The following is a 20,053-nucleotide window of genomic DNA, read 5'->3' on the forward strand; positions in this document are numbered from 1 at the left end:
CTTCTGCATCAAGCACGACGTTTTAACTTATTTCTTCTATTTCACAAAAAAATCTTAATCCCATGTTCACCTTCGCTACCACCGATTCTACATGTTCGCTGCATTAAATTTATGTTCGTAACATTATCCGTTCATCCGTAACATTATCCGCTGTGACTGCTCCAGAGGTTTACCTATATTCCTTTTTAAGTCAGTTACCTTGAATTTATCCATCTCAAGAGATATTTTCCAGTACACCACCAACAAAAAATACTGTACGTCGTCCTGCGTATTGTTCCATGTCACTGGAATAACAAAGCACAGTTTATCCTGTTTACAAGTAGGATAAAATATCAGGTGCACAGAACGTCGTACCAATATCGCTCATGTCCGTGTGTTACAGGATCCTCGAGCGTATTGCAAGCTCTACCATTTGGACGTTCCCAAAATTAATTTTTCACTACGCAGCGGGGTGCGCGCCGATGTGAAACTTACTGGCCGATTAAAGCTGTTTGCCGGACAGAGACTCGAACTCGGGACCTTCACCTTTCGCGGACATCTGCTCTACTGACTGCGCTACCCAAGCACGACTCCGAACTGTCGTCACATCTTAACTTCCGCCAGTACCTTATCTCTTGCTTTTCAAACTCCACGTAAGTTCTGCTACGAAACTTGCAGGACTAGCACTCCTGGAAGAAATTATATTGCGGAGACCTGGCTTAGCCACAGCCTGGAAGGATGTTCCACAATGAATTTTTTACTCTGCAGCGGTGTGTGCGTTGATATGAAACTTCCTGGCAGATTAAAACTGTGAGTTTTAACTACATTAAATTTCCTACGAAGAGGTTCTATTCATTTTTTCTAGAGGAGTAACTATTTGCACGTAGCGATTGTTTTTTCTCAAACAATCAGCAAAGATTCAGGAAAAACCGCTCGTGTGCAATATCGCTTCCTTTATCCATACCCGAAACCCTGCAAACAATAAGAGCCAGGTGTACAAGAGGGTTCGTGATGCTAGGTTTCCGAAAAGCGTTCGACATTGTACCTCGTTGAGGACTGCTAAACAGCGAGCGAGGTGGCGCAGTGGTTAGACACTGGACTCGCATTCGGGAGGACGACAGTTCAATCCCGCGTCCGGCCATCCTGATTTAGGTTTTCCGTGATTTCCCTAAATCACTCCAGGCAAATGCCGGGATGGTTCCTCTGAAAGGGCACGGCCGACTTCCTTCCCTAATCCGATGAGACCGATGACCACGCTGTCTGGTCTCCTTCCACAAGCAACCAACCAACCAACCAACCAACCAACCAACCAACTGCTAAACACGATCGTACGGATTATTATCGCCAATACGCGATCGGTCCGAAGAATATTTGACTAATACAACCCAGTACGCTATAATGGATGGCGAAAAGTTATACAGAAACGATACTAACCATATGTGCGTTCCAAGGAAGCGTATCAGAACCGCTAATATTTTCAATATTCGTTAATGACTTCTCACATAGGATCAGCATCGCAGTAAGATACTACGCTGACGAAACTGTTGAGAACAGAACACGAAAGAGTTGTGCGAAACTGTCAAATGGTGTATTAAATGACAGCTCTTTTAAAATATGGATATATTCAAGCTACTACTAATAAAAAAGGGGATGGAACCTGATTGCAGCCCATTATACGATTAGTGGTGGACATCTTAAGCATGTGGAATCGTACAGGCCTAAGTAAGTCCATTTAGGGTTAATATTACGAAGCGATCAGGAATGGGGAAATATTTAAAATCAGTTTTAGACGAGGAGAATGGAAGACTTCGATTTGTTAGAAGGATTCTAGGAGCGAGCGTAGAAGACGCTAGTGGGAGCACTTCTAGAATACTGTTCCAGTCCTTATCAGGTAAGCAAAGCAACAGACATAGAAAGAATTGAGATAATTGCTGCTAAGATCTAACAGATAGGCATAGCCCGTACAAAAGTGTAATAAAAATGCTCGAAGAACTTAAAACTGGGAATCCTTATAAGACAGGCGACGCAATTCTCGCTGAACGCTCTTGGAAATTTGGAGAATCTGTATTCGATAAGAGACTCAGCTATCACTGTTCTGGCACCGTTGTACCCTCCGTCGCGCTATGTACAGTGCCTTGCGATGTATATAGGATGAGTCAGCTGCCCTAGCGCAGACGTTTTACGCAACCCGCAATATGGACATGGCTTTCATAAACCATGCGCAAGATGTTCATATTCTTCCACTCGCTGTGCACAAACTGTTGGTCCTGCAGGAAAACTGAGCAGGGCCTTTTTGTGGGAAATTTTGTATCTTCAGATTTTTTACTGAAATACGTTTTTGTTGGAGGCCACTGCGTTCGAGTTATTCAAGAAAGACATACAAAAGGGACCTCCAAACGCTGCTCCTCTCCACACTCATCGCTCACCAGTCACGATTTCTGGTATGTTGTTCGTGGCGCCTGGTATTATTGTTTGTGGCACTAATTCCTACCACTGTACAAAAATTTCCAACTGCACGAACTATTCCCTTAAATTGTTTTTGGTCTATTCATTGGGCAATTAAGCCCTCTGCATAGTCGGGTACGTCATTCACATCATTAATTTAAACGTATCCGTGAGGTTAATGAACGAAATACGAATTTTGTAAACCTTACGCCAAAACTAGTTACGTCGACAATTCGATCCAAACTTAACCCTTACAAGCACAATAGTTTCGTTGTCAGAAGGCCTGACGAATACAACGATGCAATTATTTTACGTTATTAAAATTCACACAAACATCAATTTTATGATTTATAAGTGCTCGACTAATCTGGCGGTGTAAAGTTTTAGAATAGGGTGCCCTGCGATTTTCCTACTCGGATGGTAAAGGATAGCAGCTCACTGATAGATAACTTCTTTATAGACCAAGATAAGTTTAACCAGATAAATGCTCAGCCTGTTGAGAATGGTCTTTCTGATCATGGTGCACAGCTAGTTACAATATATGACATAGCTCCATTCAGCAATACTAAACAGTCCTCCAAAGTAGTATGTTCAGTCAACGATTTAACAATTGCAAATTTCAGGGAAAGCCTACAGCAGTTAGACTGGGATGAGGTGTACCGTGAACCTGATGCCAATATAATTTATTTCATGACATTTTTGTAAATGCATTTGAAAACTGCTTCCCCAAGAAAATAGTTTAATATACTCGTAAGAAACCTTGTAACAAACCATGGCTTACTAAGGGTATAAAAATATCTTGTAACCGGAAAAGGGAAATGTATCTGACAGCAAGAAAGAGTAGTGACCCAGAAACTATCAAAAATTATAAAAACTACTGTGTTATATTAAAAAAAGTTATTAAAAAATCCAGGAGTATGTGTATCATGTCTGACATCAGCAACTCTGATAATAAAATTAAAACAATTTGGAATATTATTAAAAGAGAAACAGGTCAACCAAGAGCAGAGGAAGACAGTATTACCATCAAACTGAATGAAAACTTTACGAACAAAAAGTCAGAAGTTGAAAATATTTTTAATAATCATTTTCTAAATGTTGTGGATATAGTAGGATCCAGGTGTTCATTAGAAGATGCTAGGCTGTTAATGGAAGAGGCCATACCTATGCAATTTGATACAACTGAAATCTCACCCACTTCTCCCTCTGAAATTAGGAAAATAATAAACTTGCTTAAAAGCAAAAACTCACATGGAATTGATGGCATTTCCAGCAAAATACTAAAAGATTGTTCTCAACAGACAAGTGAGATTCTCGGCCACCTGTGTAATAGCTCTCTGGAACAGGGCATTTTCCCTGATAGACTGAAATATGCTATTGTTATACCTTTGCATAAAAAGGGGGATAGATCTGATGTCAACAATTACCGTCCAATCTCCCTTCTAACAGCTTTATCCAAAATTTTTGAGAAAGTAATGTATTCAAGAGTAGCTTCACATATCTGTAAAAATGAAGTACTAACAAAATGTCAGTTTGGTTTCCAGAAAGGTTTTTCAACAGAAAATGCCATATATGCTTTCACCAGTCAAATTTTGAATGATCTTAATAACCAAACACCACCCATTGGGATTTTTTGTGATCTCTCAAAGGCTTTTGATTGTGTAAATCATGAAATTCTGCTAGAAAAGCTCAAGTATTGTGGCACGAGTGGGACAGTGCACAAATGGTTTAATTCGTACCTAACTGGAAGAGTGCAGAAAGCTGAAATAAGTAGTTCTCGTAACATGCAAAGATCAGCACATTCCTCAAACTGGGGAACTATCAAGAATGGGGTTCCACAAGGGTCAGTCTTGGGTCCTTTGTTGTTGTTATTATATATTAATGACTTGCCATTCTATATTCATGAAGAGGCGAAGTTAGTTCTCTTTGCTGATGATACAAGTATAGTAATCACACCTGAGAAACAAGAATTAACTGATGAAATTGTCAATACTGTCTTTCAGAAAATTACCAAGTGGTTCCTTGTAAACGGACTCTCACTGAATTTTGATAAGACACAGTACATACAGTTCCGTACAGGGAATAGTATGACGCCATTAATAAATAAAGACCTTAATCAGAAGCATATAGCTAAGGTAGAATATTCCAAATTTTTAGGTGTGTCCATTGATGAGAGATTAAATTGGAAGAAACACATTGATGATCTGCTGAAACATTTGAGTTCAGCTACTTATGCAATAAGGGTCATTGCAAATTTTGGTGATAAACATCTTAGTAAATTAGCTTACTACGCCTATTTTCACTCATTGCTTTCATATGGCATCATATTTTGGGGTAATTCATCACTGAGGAATAAAGTATTTATTGCACAAAAGCGTGTAATCAGAATAATAGCTGGAGTCCACCCAAGATCATCCTGCAGACATTTATTTAAGGATCTAGGGATATTCACAGTAGCTTCTCAGTATATATACTCTTATGAAATTTGTTATTAACAACCAAACCCAATTCAAAAGTAATAGCAGTGTGCATAACCACAATACTAGGAGAAAGGATGATCTTCACTATTCAAGATTAAATCTAACTTTGGCACAGAAAGGGGTGAATTATACTGGCACTAAAGTCTTTGGTCACTTACCAAATAGTATCAAAAGTCTGACAGATAACCAACAAGTATTTAAGAAGAAATTAAAAGAATTTCTGAATGACAGCTCCTTCTACTCCATAGAGGAATTTTTAGATATAAATTAAGAAAAAAAAGAAAAAATATTTAAAAAATAAAAATAAAAAATAAAGAAAAACAAAAAAACAAAAAATAAAGTTGTTATATTAACTTAAGTATGTTGTTAAATTAACCTAATTATGTCATGTATTAGAAAATTCGACTCGTTCCACATTACGAAATATCGTATTCATGATCCATGGAACTAGTATTAATCTAATCTAATGACAACGTATTCCTGCACAAATTTAACTACATTAAATTTCCTACGAAGAGGTTCTATTCATTTTTTTCTAGAGAAGTAATTGTTTGCGCGTAGCGAGCGCAAGAATCTGAAAATCCCGCACGTGGGTTATGAGGGCCACCTGTAACATTTTGGGTTGCATAAAACGGCAGTGATACGGACTGCTGAATCACCCTGTATTTTCTGACGATCCTCAGTTACGATAATTTCCTGTATTCAACGCGAAGTCAAGTAGTAGATCGTTATTAGTGGATCAGGGGATGGAGGAGGGAGTATAGGGAGACATACCAACACCATATAAACTTACTGTTCCGACTCTCGTATATTCATATACTTAATGCTGAATTTGGTATTCGGTGCACTATTTGCCGTTAGAGGCACGATCAAAAAGCTATTTTACGTTCAATTCTAACTACAGAATACATCAAGATCATTTTCGCACAGATGTAGATCAGATATCAGATTTATGTGATGTGAGATTTTCGTGGTGCGGATCTCATGTTAAACTGCAGCTGTCCCTACCGTCAGTTGGTCTGGTCGATTCTTCATAATGGCAGAAGGAAAGGACACGCCTACTTACGAACAGCGGCGTTTGGCCTGCTGACCCGGTGACTAGTTTCTTCCAAAATGTAAGCACATTTTCTTCGTTATTTACAGTCACCTCGAACGAAGATGTCATTGCTATACTGCATGCGCAATGCTTAATTTTCAAATGTAGAAATTCAAACGAATGGAATTTACTTTCATCGCATTCGAACAGCGTCAATCATAGCCGTGCAACGAAATTGACGGGTCTATGATCTTCATACTTTTTTTTTTTCCAGCTCGGCGTTAACTCTGTAGTATACCACGCAATCTATACATTCAAAATTTACAGTATCTAAGTGAGATCCAATGATCCGTCATTACATAACGGTAAAACGACCTAAAACCTCTGCGTTTCGTCTATTAGATTACGCAAACTGTTCATCGGGGAAACAATGAATCTGTCTCTAGGACGTTGCCTTCAGCAGTATGGTAGCTTTCAGTTCCTCAGTATATTCCCAATGAAATTAATTGAAGTACTACACATTAAAGATGGAGCAGTGATTTAAAGGAACGCAGAATAAACAACCCAAACTTCCGTATATCGCTATATGAATAGCTGGTGCCCGTCAGAACGAACACTGAGTGTACTTTGCTTCAAGAAGGTATTTAGCATGACGGAAATAATAAAATTAAATACTTGCATAATGTTGTAATTTAATAACAATGACAAAATTGCCACAATAAAGAAATAAAGAAACAGTGATGCAATTGACGCTGGGATTAAACTTCAAAATATTTGATGACATTATGTGAATAATAAATGTTTAGCTCATGTACTACACTATCGTTGGTATACTGCGGAAAAAAATTAAATAAATAAATAAATAAATAAAAAGCTACCAACGAAGAGGACTGATAACTGAGACGAAAAAAAAACGTGACTCCCAAGAAGAAAGTTGCACTACAATAATATTACAAAGTATCGTGAACCTAAAAGTGATCTCTGTTGAACGTGCCAAACAGCATTACAGGCTTGTGTCAACCAAACCAGATCGTTCCATGAAGGGTAAACTGATGTCCAAAAACTGATATTCATATCAACCTCAAAATCATATACACCCCCTCTTCCTGAACTGGCAAGCCTCACCCGACATAACTTCGAATTTGGTTTCCAACTTTATTAACGAAGATGCTCATCCCTTCACTTATCAATCTGTGATAGACTTTGATAACCTCCCAGTAACAAAAAAATTTTGGGAGTAATATAAACTGAAGGCTGTCTTGGTATTTAAAGAACCTATCAAATTTCCTGAAGACACATCAGAGCAGATTTAAATTTTTGTGGTACTTTTACGCAAATTCGGGTGTTAAACGTTACACAAATCACGGGTATTCTTAAGATTATTAACTGAATCATATGTTTTTAATTAGAAATAATACTTACTTATAAAGTAGTTCGCTGTGTATAATATTTTGATGTACCACATATCAGCACAAAATGCGTAGAAACAGGCTTAAAAATCATTACCAATTAATTAAATTTTCGGGAAAAATCACTAAAGATAACATTTATTAAAGGTATATAGACCTTATTGATAACCTGTCACGAATTCCATCCCAAAATACGAATTTCACGATTCAGCATTAAAATATATGGCTAGTACTTGTTGCGAAGTTCTCACGCATGTACACACACACACACCATCTGAAATACCAAAAAGACCTTGAGGAACGTTAAATGTGGATCAGAATGTAGAGATTTATAGGTGATCAACCACGATTGCGTGGGAGTGGTGATTGTAAACATTGACAACGATCGGTAATTATTTCCAAGGAAGTAAGCTAATTCAACGAGTCTTGAAACAGAAAGGAATGAATAACTATTTGCCAGAATCGTATGGTTGAAAACACGCTTGTGTGATGAAAAAGTCCTTGGTTCGTATTGGATGTGTTGTCTTCTCACTGTGTGATGTCGCTTTACACACTATGCAATCGAGCAACGAGCAATACCACCACATTCATGCATGCATATATGATTTATTTATCCGTTGAAAATGAAAAGAAAAAAAAGGGACAGACTTTAAGCAACAGGCGAGTCAGTACAGTTGACTAACCAGTGCTCTCCGATTTAATGTGACATCAGTTCGAGTATTTATCAGTAATGAACAATTTCAAGACTAAATTATTCGTGCTTGCATACACGCAAAAACAAATTTCAGACACTTTGTGCTAGTAACCTTTTAACATGATTTGAGAAGTGACTTTAGTTAAAATTCAAAACCGGCCTCCTTCGAAGACCTGATATTAATTTACATATATATTGTCACAGGAAAATCTTTCAAAGAAATCTATCATCGAATAGCCGATCGGCGAAGTTCAGATCTTGTGCGAAAACTTATCTCAACAAAATCCTACCGGTATGTTTGTATCGTTGAGACAGTAATTTTGGCAGAAATCAATTTACTGCTGTTTCTATGCGCTCTGGATACATCGCACGCATTTAAAATTACTTTCTCGCCGATTATCTGAATGCGATCACCTTTACATATTAACATCATTTTTGCATTACGGAACGACCACCAAACAAATTTTTGAATATCGTTGGCGCACTACGTGCTTCATGTTATCGGCTGGGAAAGGCGCGGTCTCTGGGAAAAAAAATAGACTGAAGTTACATACCTTTTTCTGCTGTTTTTCCCATGCTGGATCGAGAAGTCCTTCTCGCTCCCATTCTTCTTCTTGTTCCATGTATCCATCCCCGTACTGGTCTATATTATTCACTGCGTGTTCGGTCATCGTTGCGGAAAGTCCCTTCCACGGCAAGAATATCGAGGCAGGGCGTCCTCGGTCACCGTTCAAACCCTCCTACAGGGCTCCTAGCAGTTCTTCTCTCGCTCAGCTAGAGTTGAGAGTGAGTGGGGATAAGTAGTGGGGGAACCGGAAACGATGACCAACAACATCAGTTGAAGATACAGTGCCTGAAAAGTGAAATGTTCGATCCTATTCATGAATGTTAAGAAATGCAAAACGGAAAAAGCTTGGCTACAGGAAGCTTAATATGCGAACTATATGACTGTTTTGAACGGAATTGACTTGTGTAGACAACAAACAAAACACAGACTATCGTAATCTCAGTTTCAACATGGCTGAAAGGGGTACTGGTGAGTACGACGAAAATTAAATATTTATTCACGAATAAAAACAGTGTTTTCAATTCTCAAGACGTTATTAGCTCAATGCAGTTGATGAGAGCGTGACTGTATTATACGCCCTAACCCTTGATTTACGATTCCTGTAGTTGTTTGTTTAGTAAACAATTCTGCAGTGAACATCAATATATTTTGACATATACTTATTTGTGAACTAAAAAGTATAATTTTAACATCACTCATGGGAACTACGCTCTCACTATAAATTAACTAACATTTATTCCAGCAAACCTTCGATTTTTTGTCGTGCCACTCCCACTTTAAATGTCTTTCATTGATTGTAATTAGTGAATTGTAACTGAGAAATGTTTTCTTCCTATAGAAGGTTGGGTTAAGTTCTTCCGGGAAGCAGGAATTCCTGCAGCAATAGCTGCAGATTATGCTATCACGTTCAATGATAATCGCATACAGAGGAATATGCTGTTGGATTTGAACAGAGAAATACTAAAGGAAATGGGCATTACGTTGATAGGAGATGTCATTGCAATATTGAGACATGCAAAAACAGTTCATGACAAGGTAAGGTAAATAACAAAATTAATTGTTATAAATGAATCAGCGTAATTTTGTATACATGCTACGTATGTTTGCTTCATAGAGAGCACGTGAAAGAATTTTGGCTGCACAATCATCACCACAAAAGACTGCATCCCGTGGCCAAAAAGATGGAACAGAGACATCAGTAAAGGCAAGGAAACACAACGGTGAGTTCGTAAATCATTCACATATAATGACGGTTCTCCACAGAGTACTATCAGCGTATGTGATACAGTGTATTTATTATGTGTATAAATTTCGGCACCGTAATCGGAATTTTACGACATTGATCCATATTGGGAGTGTGGTCTAGGTTTCACTATGTGTGTACAGTGAACATTTAGGCTAACTTTCATTCCAAGAGAGAACCTATACATTGTAAAGGATGCCAAGACTTCTTCCAAATTTTAGAATATGCAAAAACAAGTTGACACTGTTTGTCATTAAACCATTAGTGTACTGTCGGAATATTCCGGCTCAGTTATATGCTATCTATGCCTGCTATCATATGCTTAATACCACATAAATTTGGTCAGTGTTGGCCAAGTCTCATATAGTGAACTTTCACACTGCTGTCAACTTCGAACAAGTTTCAGTAATCACCATTGTGCGCATTGTTGGAGTGTTGTCCATCCCAAAGCTCATGGGCTTTAGTGTCATTCTCCTTTGTTTCTCATGATGAAGATATTACTGTAATTATGATAGTTACAAAAATTAAAACACATCTGACACATTAAATACTGTAAATGATGATGAAATAAAGGTTATGTATAGAAATATGTCTCAGAACTTGACTGTGTCAGCCGTGGATCATATATCGAAACTGTGGATATTTTATCGAAAATTGTGTTGGGCGTAGTGTAAGATAATGGAAACTAACTGCAGTTAGTAATAAACATGATCTTTATTAAACAATTTTGAAACACTAATATTCAGCAGCTTGAATATGCTGGATGAAATCTCTTTTTGATGTAATAATATTGACTGAAGCTGCATAGTATAATTATTTACTTACAGTCTTGCCCACCTTCACTAGCATGATTAAAAGGGTCTAGTGAACAATGTGAGCTATTGCTACGTTCTTTTAGGTTTGACACTTTATGATATGTAATTATCTTTTGCTCTCTGTGTGTGTGTGTGTGTGTGTGTGTGTGTGTGTGTGTGTGTGCAGGTTTAGTGTTATAATTTTTTTTTAACAGTAGGTCATTCAGTTAATATGGGTGGTGGCTTCGATTGTGTGCTGCTTATTAGGTGCTTGTAAGTATAGTATTGATATCAGGTGTATTGAAGATCACAATACTGCTGTTCTGCTTTGCAAATTATTATTTTTTTGATGGCGGTTTTGCAGACACAGATAGATCTGTTGTGCAGCCTGAGTTGATAGTTTTGTAACAAGCTGTCAAAACCCACAAATGTCTTCCAGTAGGAAGCAATTAAAGAAGGAAAGAGAAATGAAGACAGTGGTGACCAACTTATCTGTTGCACAGCCCAAAGGTGTGAATGCATCTTTTTTTTTTTTTTTTTTTTCCTCCTCTTATGTCATAGCTCTGCATCCCTGTGAAAACCTGTAGTGTTCCACTGTGAAAGTATATTTTCAAGTTTTTATTAGGCTTTGAGGCATTAATAACACCATGCTAATTGTAAATTTTCCATGGTCGAGGTCCTGTTACTTTGGCAATTTTTGTTTTGCTAGCATTTTCGTATACAATAGTCATTTCTTGATGCTCATAACTCCAACATTATATGTCACCGATCTGTCAGCATGTTATCACATTGTTTACTAATCCCAGTTGAAAATATTAATACTGCACAAGGGAAAACTCTCAACTTGGAAAGAAAAAAAAAATACTGAATGTGTTATGCTGTGGTAATAGTGGAGCATCGTGGTGGAACCAGAGCAGTGAGGTGTGCAAAGCATTGCTGGCGAAACAAACCATTTCTGCTTAGTGCACATGATTATATCAGCAGAGTGGCACTGAGTGAAGCTGACTTATTTGTTTTTGAGAGTGCCGACAAGAACATTCAAGTGAATCCGGCTGCATTCAGACAATGCCAACAATGCTGCATGTAGCATAGTCAGTGCTGTTGCTGGTGCTTGTGTGTTTTTTTTTTGTTCTACTGTTGAGGAAGTGGAATCAGCAGAATGCTTGATAGCAGCATGGTATCGAAAAATGTTTGTTGAAGTATTCTTTCTCTGGATCTAAACTACATTGATTTTAATATTTAATAAAATGACTCAACATTGGATGTGCCTAATTTCCAGTGAAAAGAGGCTTTACAACTCATCTCTTTGGTAGTAGAGTCTTTCAGTATATTAAGCTCGCCATCTTGCATCAGGCAAAATACACTAGCACAATGAAATCTACCACTTTCGCTTTCCTTCCCATATCCCCCAACATTGACTATAATCTGTTTCCTGATAGGATTTACATCTGCTTGTTGTACAATTGAATGAAAATGTTTATAACTATAAAACATTGTATCAGAAATTTCTGGGCATTTTAGACAAATGTGTTTTCACTGCATTTGAAAAGTTCTGTATGTTACATAAATCATTTACAGTATTTCGAACTCATCTTCTGAAGGCACTATCATATGGTGTGGCTTTGACGCCAAAATTCTTACTATGGTTATGCGTCCTATTGTAAATGTCAGAGCTACATCTGGACAAATACTTCTGGTTCCTAGAAACCTGTAACAATTTTCGTTTCACCACCTGACAGTGATGCTTAAAAAATTACATTTTCCCATTGAAAAAATCTCTAGTTATTTTATCACACTAGGTAAGGAAGTTACGCACAGTAGCCATATGGCAACCTACTCTCTTCTTTGTGTGCTGTCATTTGCAAAAACTTTGTTTTGATATCTCAAACAGTTTGAGATACAAGAGAGTTGTAAATATTTCATTCTCGTTTTATCATCTGGATTCATAAGTGGAATGGAGTGTGCTATATATAATCAATTTTTTCCAGAATGGAGTGAGTTAAAGATATCATCCCAAGTTTAAAGAATAGTAAAATGTGTTAATTACATTTGGTACATAATAACATATGACCTAATGTGCACCAAACGTGAATTCGTAACGACCTCTATTATTCATTGCCAACTATTCGACTTGCCTGCAGTAGTTTAACCAATTTTGGACTATCGCGATAACTATGATGATTAAGGAAGTAATAAGCTGTGCATCAAGAAGCTGATGAATGATGCTATGAGATGCGCAAAAATAATTTTAAATAATGGTTTCTTTAAAATTGTTTGAGAAATATTGAAGATTGGCTGGCTTGCACATTTGCTGTCCTTAAAGTGAAAAGAACCTGCCAGCTGCCACACCACTCCCTGGCTCCACTATACCTGGCCGCAAAGCAGTGCCGTGGCAGCTGTCCGACACACTCTGCTCTGTTGCTTCTCTCCATTCTAAACTGCGAGTTACTTAGCAATAAGTTCAAGTGATCTGAGGAAACGAGAATAGGGCGTAATATCAGTGTTAATGTAGCTTATCTGTGATGTAAAGAATATCTGCACACTGCCATTAAAACGCAAGTCACTTTAGTTGACAAGTTGTCACATGTAATGCTTGTAGACTGTAGGACCAACTGTGTATCTGTGACACAAGTAATCATAACACACAGCTGACCACAATATGCACACATAAGTAGGCATCATGTAAAACTGTGTATGAAAAAACACATGAAGTTGGAGAAGAATGTTCTCTTACTGAGAAGTGTTGTGATAACTGACAGTTGACAGGAAGACCATTTGAAAGAGAAAAAAATTTACTGTTTTTATTTTTAATATTAATAGTAGGTTCAATCATTTCTCAAAGAGCTCTCTGCAATTTTAGAAGTAGCAACAGTGTGACAGACTTCACTGTTGTTAGTAAACATAAAAATGGTAGAAAAGTTAATAAGAGGAAGATTATTCTGTTAGTTAGAACTACAGGACAAGTTTTGCTCTCAGTTGAAAAGTACATAGTCAGGGAGCACAGCATCACCAACATTTTCATACCAAACTCAGGACTCTACCAGGTAATAAAAGGCTTACTGGTGTGTGAGGGTTTTGGAAAAGGATGGGAGTACTCTTTGTGTGGGCTTAAAGAGGTAGCCCTTGACGTGGTTGCTTGTTTGGACAGCTATTCGGTTATTAAGATTAACAAGATCCTGAAGGCTGTGGAAAGTAAGATAATAAGGAACTCTAAAAAGTGTTGAGGTTCCTGACAATGAATTGAACACACTGTGATGGCACCTGTTGAGACTTCCTTTGGTTGCATTATGCTAAAGATAGTGTAAGGTCAGGATATAATTGTTGCTGAAGTGGTAAATTTTCTACGTGGATTTTAGTTTACTCATGCCCAAATTCCTGGGCAACTGTAGGAGAGCTGCTTCTCTTTTTAGAATTAAGTCAGTTAGAAGACATCCTTTCTTAAGAGAGGTTCTTTAAATAATGACAATTACTTCAGTAAATGGGAATTGCAGATCAGAAGCCCCTGTGAGCTTGTTTCATGGGAAATTTGAGGTTGAGTGAATGAACTGCTGGTAGACACTGACTTGAGTGTTGTTTGTCTCTCAGACCATCACTCACATAGAGAAGTGTTACAAAAGCTGCCTTTAGAGGAATATATCATATACAGTTTCCATTTGTTCCAACCATAACTTTACTGTCAAGAGTATTTGCCTATCAGAAACTTTGTATGTTATCTACTTGATGGTACAACAAACGGACAAGACTTTGAAATTAATATCTTGTACGCAATTACACTTCATCGTTTCCCCCTTTCCTGCTGCTTATACAAAAACAGACTCTGTTTTTGTGTCCTCTACCTTCTAGCAGAAGGCTTAAAACATTGAGTTTGTAGGTGTGGGAAATGATGTGGCCATCTCACACAGATTTTACTGACAATGGCTGCAGAAGCTTAAGAGTTTTTTCTGTTGATGATAGACATCACTCGTCGTCTCCAGAAAAACTTGATTGACATCTGCAATAAGCAATCTATATAAAAATTAATTTATGAAAGTGGGTACATCACAAATTCGTATTCTTTGCTAAATTTCTAGTGTTTCAGTCCAGCTGATCTCTAACATTGTTTTTGTATATGCTTCTTTTCCTGTCATTGTTCAATTTGGACTCTGTCCATCTTTACCACTGAGTGATGTGGTGTGGTGTTTGACATTGGAGTTGAATCCAACAGGCATGAAGCTGAGGCCCTCAGTGGCCATTCAGATTTAGATATTCCTTGATTAGCATACATCGAACTGTGTGAGAGCTGGGATGGTTGCTCCAACAGTTTCCTTCTTACAGCTGAACTGTTGCCTAAACTCTGATGGTTTCTTCTTCATATCTTTTCCATTGTGGAGATCCTCACATTGAAGAATTTCAGAAAGGGCTTCTCCCTTTGTGTACACAGATATTGTAATGTTTAATATTGTTTGTATGGAACCAGTTGCTTTGTGGAAACTTCAGTTTTCAGACATTTGGTGTTTACTTTTGTTTCTGTGTTGCTGTCTGGTTTATTCGCATCTACATGATGAATGTTCAGTGATAAAGGCTCATTTGATAATACTACAGGCATGTGTTTGGGAAGAGTTATCCTACCATCCTGCTTTAGTTTTTCCATGGATTCCATAACTAACTTCATGTGAATGCTGGATTCGTTCCTAAATGGATGCTCTGTTTTTCTCCTGTACTCCAGCTGACCACTCTCCAGTGATCTTGATGTGGAGATAATGTTCAAATAGTTTTCTTTTCTTTAGTTTTCTAAAATACTTCACATTTTCCATGAAACTTCTATGAGCTGTAGTCATAAAGTTTTAATTATCAGCTTGAGAAAATCTAGGTATTTAATTATTTTTTGCGTGTTTAGACGTACATGTCTGCATTTTAGGTAGACATTGAAATTCGTATGCCACAGTTCAATCTTTATCTTCATTTTGGTTCAGTGATAGACTACAAATTATACAATCATGATGCACAACTTCCAGTTCTCCAGATTTAAGCGTGAAGCTCCTGATTTTCCACTTTCCTGATTATTCCACTATCTCTACTGATTTTAGCTAATTGTTGTCAGTTTTTTTCCCTAACCAATGGTCTGAAATCCTTTGATCATAGTCATTGTTAATCGATATACCTGTAGAAGTTTATAGAAATCAGCAAGGTGTGTGTAATGTGTATAAAGATTGTTATTTTTCCTCTCTCCGACACATTTTGTAGAATGTATAGGCCTACTCGTATTGCTGAGTATTGTGCTCTGTTTGGCCTTGTGTTTGTCTGTTGTCATTGTGCTTAAGTGAAGTTGCTTATTAATCATTGTTTTATAATTAGTATAAATGAATGATTATTTGTGTTATTTTGTTATCTGAAACCTGAAAGGCTGTATCTTTGTGTAAGCCGTTATTTCATGTGTATCCTATTCGTGATATTCGTAGTGTTTTGATTCAGTGCTTTTTTTTTTTTATTATGACAAAATATATATAGCTCTGTTTTCTTAAAGCAATGTTTGGAACAGTTTCCATGCATTATTGACTGTAGGAAAAGTCGAGTATTTCATTTTGCACTCTTTTGCCGATGTGACATTTGTGTATCGTGGTGGCGAAAGCAAAATTTCACAACACTTGGAAACAAAAAAAGCACCAAGAAAATGTTCAGTGTGTGATTAACTAAAAAACATTCCAACCTATACCAATTGACTTGGCTACGCTGCAGATAAGGGGAACGGAAACAGCATTCTGAGTAGTTGTAATTTTTTTCAGTTGTGTTTTTATAGCCGTCGTATAGCTTTATGGTGCCGAAAGGAAAAGATTCGCATCCGTTTCAGGATCGTGCTGAAAATGAGCTGCGGATTTCAGTCATTTGTACCTCCTGATTTTTAAATCTGGATCTCCAGATTTTTTTTGTTTTTGACGATTGGCAGGTGTGTTGAAGACATTAAGTGTAACTGTCCTTTAAAAAAAAAAAGTGAGATGAGTTCTCAAGCAATTGCAAATAAGATTGGCTTTTGTGTGGGAAAGTCTGAAACATAATGGCAGTATTTGTAATCAGGGCAATATCAGCTTATTTCTTTCCAGGTTTCTTTGCCAGTATATTGTTTCATCTTCTTTGAACAAATCTTGCAAACCCTTGTTAGCTGCTCCTTCACCTCAGTTGCAGTAATTTTGCTGTGAAAGGATCATCCTATAAGCCTGTTGCTGATAGTTGCAGTAGGAACAATTTATTGAGCCAGTGTTGTGCCTTGCTGGAAGGGTCATTCACCAATTTCTTCAGACAGTTCGCACTTGGATGTGTCTCCCTGAATTCAGGAATCATTCAGTTGTTTGTCTAATGTTTCCAAAGTTTCTTACTCATTCAACAGACACAACACATTTGTAGCAGAATTACAGAAAACATGGAAACCTAACTAGCACACACACAAATCATACGACAAAACAAGCACGCAATGGCTCAGTGAGTTACAACAGCAGCTCTTACATTTGCTTTTGCTTCTAACAGTGTAATTCTGTAAACTGACAACAGAAGGCAGTTCCTGGCAAGGATCAAGTAGTAATTGAGGGACAGGTAGCAAGATGTCCATACAGTGTTCTCATACTAAGCCAGCCCAGTTTTCGAACGGTTGATGGCTTGCGTGTCATGAGACCACATGGCCCAAGATATACTTGGGTGTGGTGCTCCAAATGCAGTGTTGCAGCCTGTGTTGTGCTCTGCCCACAGCAAAGTGTTCAAGAGACTGTGTTCAAGTATTTTCGAATCATGATTTTCTCAGTGCCCAAGCCATCCATCACTTGAAAACTGGATCATTTCTTATGAGAATAATGTTTGGATGTCTCCCAACCTTGATAGGTGCTGCCTTCTGTTGTCAATTTCTAGAATGATTTTGAAAGAAACGTTACAGAATGTAACAGCTGCTGTCACTAATGGCTGAGCCACTGTGATTGCACTGACATTATTTCGTGCATGTTCTTTTTAGGTTTCACAGTCTGCTGTAAATCTGTTACAAATATGTCACATTTGTTGAGTGAGCAAGAAATTTTGGATCCTCTAGAGGCAGAAATTGCTCAATAACCCATCTCACACTTTTTAAGGTTAATTATACTTTCTGTCATAATCATTTTAAAGTTTGCAAGCTATCAAAGAACTAAAGTAAATACAAAAACTACATCTTGAAGCTTGTTTCTTTAATTACTCTTGAACACACACCAACTACATATGTGCCAGTAACGCTTGAAATAGTGGCACAAATTGCCAGTTTTCTAGGCCCAACATTATTCTAAGTGGCTGATCTTCAAAGTGTCCATAAAGCAGAGTTAGGCTACAGTACACCATTTAGTTTTTGCTCCTCCAGTGGGAGGCTACACTATTTTGTGGTGGCTCCTCTAGTGACACACTGTGGTATAGGGTTTCAGTGTGTAATAGGTCTGCAGCATTTACTTCCAAATAAACAAAAAATTGCTTGACTTTGAAACTGTGTGCCGGAGACTCGAACTTGGGACCTTCGCCTTTCGCGGGCAAGTGCTCTTCCAACTGAGCTACCCAAGCACGACTCACGATCCATCCTCACTGCCTCAATTCGGGCAGTACCTCGTCTCCTACCTTCCAAACTTCACAGAAGCTCTTCTGTGAAACTTGCAGAGCTAGCACTCCTGGGAGAAAGGATGTTGCGGAGACTTGGCTTAGCCACAGCCTGGGTTAGATTCGACTATTGTGTATGCATTCTACATTCGCTTGCTTATGCCAACACAACTAGCTACCAGTCACCACTGTTGGATTTCAGCTCACTGAAGATCTCCCGTTGACCCCCAAGGTGGCACGGAATTGTTGCCAACAGCAGACATAGCAAAAAAATTGTGTGTCTAACTTTTATCAATTTAGCCCTTTTAAACTGTACTGATATACAAAATAATCTTATTTTTTAATCATGGTTTTTAGCTGCATATTTCAACAACAGTATTTTTTCCATGTTACTGAAACTTGTCACAAGTTGAAATAGTGTTCCAGTACAGAAGCCAAGACAGAACTATGGCGTGATTTCATTCTGCCACAAAAACTGTTATCGTCTTGCTGTGATTTCTATACTTTATGGAGATGGATTTGAAGTTCGTTTTGTTAGATATTTTGGTGGACTCCAGTTCAGATATCCTGAGACAGAGGACATGCGTTTTACTGACTGCGATCAGATAGAAAGAAAACTAGGGGCTCCTGTTTCTGTGGAGAAAAGGAGAATTTTAAAATTTGCTCTAAGTTTTCAGTGGTTTGACATTAACTAGGAACTTGCAGAGATGTAAAAAATATTTACTATAATTTTCAGGGTTATCATATTAATTAATTCATTAATGATTGTGATAAGGCAGTGTGTGTACGTTGACATAATTTTATGCCAGGGACTTATTTAAGTATTTTCTATTAAACTCATGAATGTGAAACTGTATAACGTACACACTTGACAAAATATACTAAAATCCACATTTTCTGATCCTAAAATTCTTTTTAAAAAATTTAAAAAAATAAATAAATACATACAAATAAACTCCAAAATAACCCAGTATGGAGGCCAATATCAACCACAATTCGTGTAAATTTTCATTTATGTGTACTTTTAACATGGTGGTCAACTTGACACCAAGTATTGAGTTGAATTGACTGACACTTACAATGTGTTTTCCTCAGTGACCAACAAGGAAATCAACTCTACGCAGTATGATGGTACTGTATCATGGGGATTCCAATGTGTATCAGGCCTGCAGATGTGTACTTAAAAAAGACTACTACTACTTCCCTCCAGAAGTTAAAATTATAACTTCATGTGTACCATTTGTAGTGTGTTCTGATTGATCTATCTGTCTTCCTGTGTGTTGTAAAAACATAGTGTGTGTACAAAGAAAACTGTTAGACAGTTGATGTTGTTGGCAAAATAGGTAATGTAATGTTGTACTTTGAAAAATTTATGTGTAATTTGAGGCTTAGGTTGAAGTTCCTTTCTTTCTGATTGATTGCAAACAATGGAATTTGAGTTCAATTTTGTTTTTTCCCTTCTTTTCTCACAGCATCAAAAGAATCAGGAAAACAGCCTCTCTCACTGGCTGCTCAAAATGAAGTGGTGACTGTGGCCCCAAAAAAACGTATTGCACCTGTTCAGTCTGAAATTGCGGTCAGGCAGGTAAGAAGTGATACTATTATCTGTCAAGAGGTGAAGAACTATGTGAATTCACTTTTAGATTGCAGTATTGAATAACTTGCTCCCTATTCTCCGAGGCAGGGAAAACAAAAATGATTAAAGATACAACAGATTTATTTTACACAGAAATTAATCATATATCTCTACATCACCTGCTTTCTCTCTCACACTCACTCTTTTAATAAAAAAATTGAGTTAACTATTTCCTGTAGTTGCGTGTATCATTA

The 20,053-nt window shown here is 37.5% G+C and overlaps 2 protein-coding genes across 3 annotated transcripts in view; one reads left to right on the forward strand and one right to left on the reverse strand.

Moving 5' to 3' along the window:
- LOC124716890 (alpha-actinin, sarcomeric) overlaps positions 1–8,827 on the reverse strand; it is a 498,216-nt gene extending 489,389 nt beyond the window's left edge. The window contains exon 1 of the mRNA XM_047243442.1: positions 8,598–8,827. Within this exon, the coding sequence (XP_047099398.1) occupies positions 8,598–8,714 (117 nt within the window). The 5' untranslated portion in view covers positions 8,715–8,827. The remainder of the gene's footprint in view (positions 1–8,597) is intronic.
- Positions 8,828–8,871: 44 nt separating this feature from the next.
- Positions 8,872–20,053, forward strand: part of LOC124716891 (uncharacterized protein C19orf47 homolog) — a 44,494-nt gene continuing 33,312 nt past the window's right edge. Inside the window, exons 1-4 of one of the 2 annotated variants that reach the window (XM_047243444.1) lie at positions 8,872–9,079; positions 9,450–9,646; positions 9,726–9,831; positions 19,696–19,808. In XM_047243444.1, coding sequence (XP_047099400.1) covers positions 9,061–9,079; positions 9,450–9,646; positions 9,726–9,831; positions 19,696–19,808 — 435 coding nt within the window. In that variant the 5' untranslated portion in view covers positions 8,872–9,060. The remainder of the gene's footprint in view (positions 9,080–9,449; positions 9,647–9,725; positions 9,832–19,695; positions 19,809–20,053) is intronic. The other variant, XM_047243443.1, reaches the window with a different exon arrangement.

Source organism: Schistocerca piceifrons, chromosome 9 (assembly GCF_021461385.2).
Source record: "Schistocerca piceifrons isolate TAMUIC-IGC-003096 chromosome 9, iqSchPice1.1, whole genome shotgun sequence".
NCBI classification, from domain to species: domain Eukaryota; kingdom Metazoa; phylum Arthropoda; class Insecta; order Orthoptera; family Acrididae; genus Schistocerca; species Schistocerca piceifrons.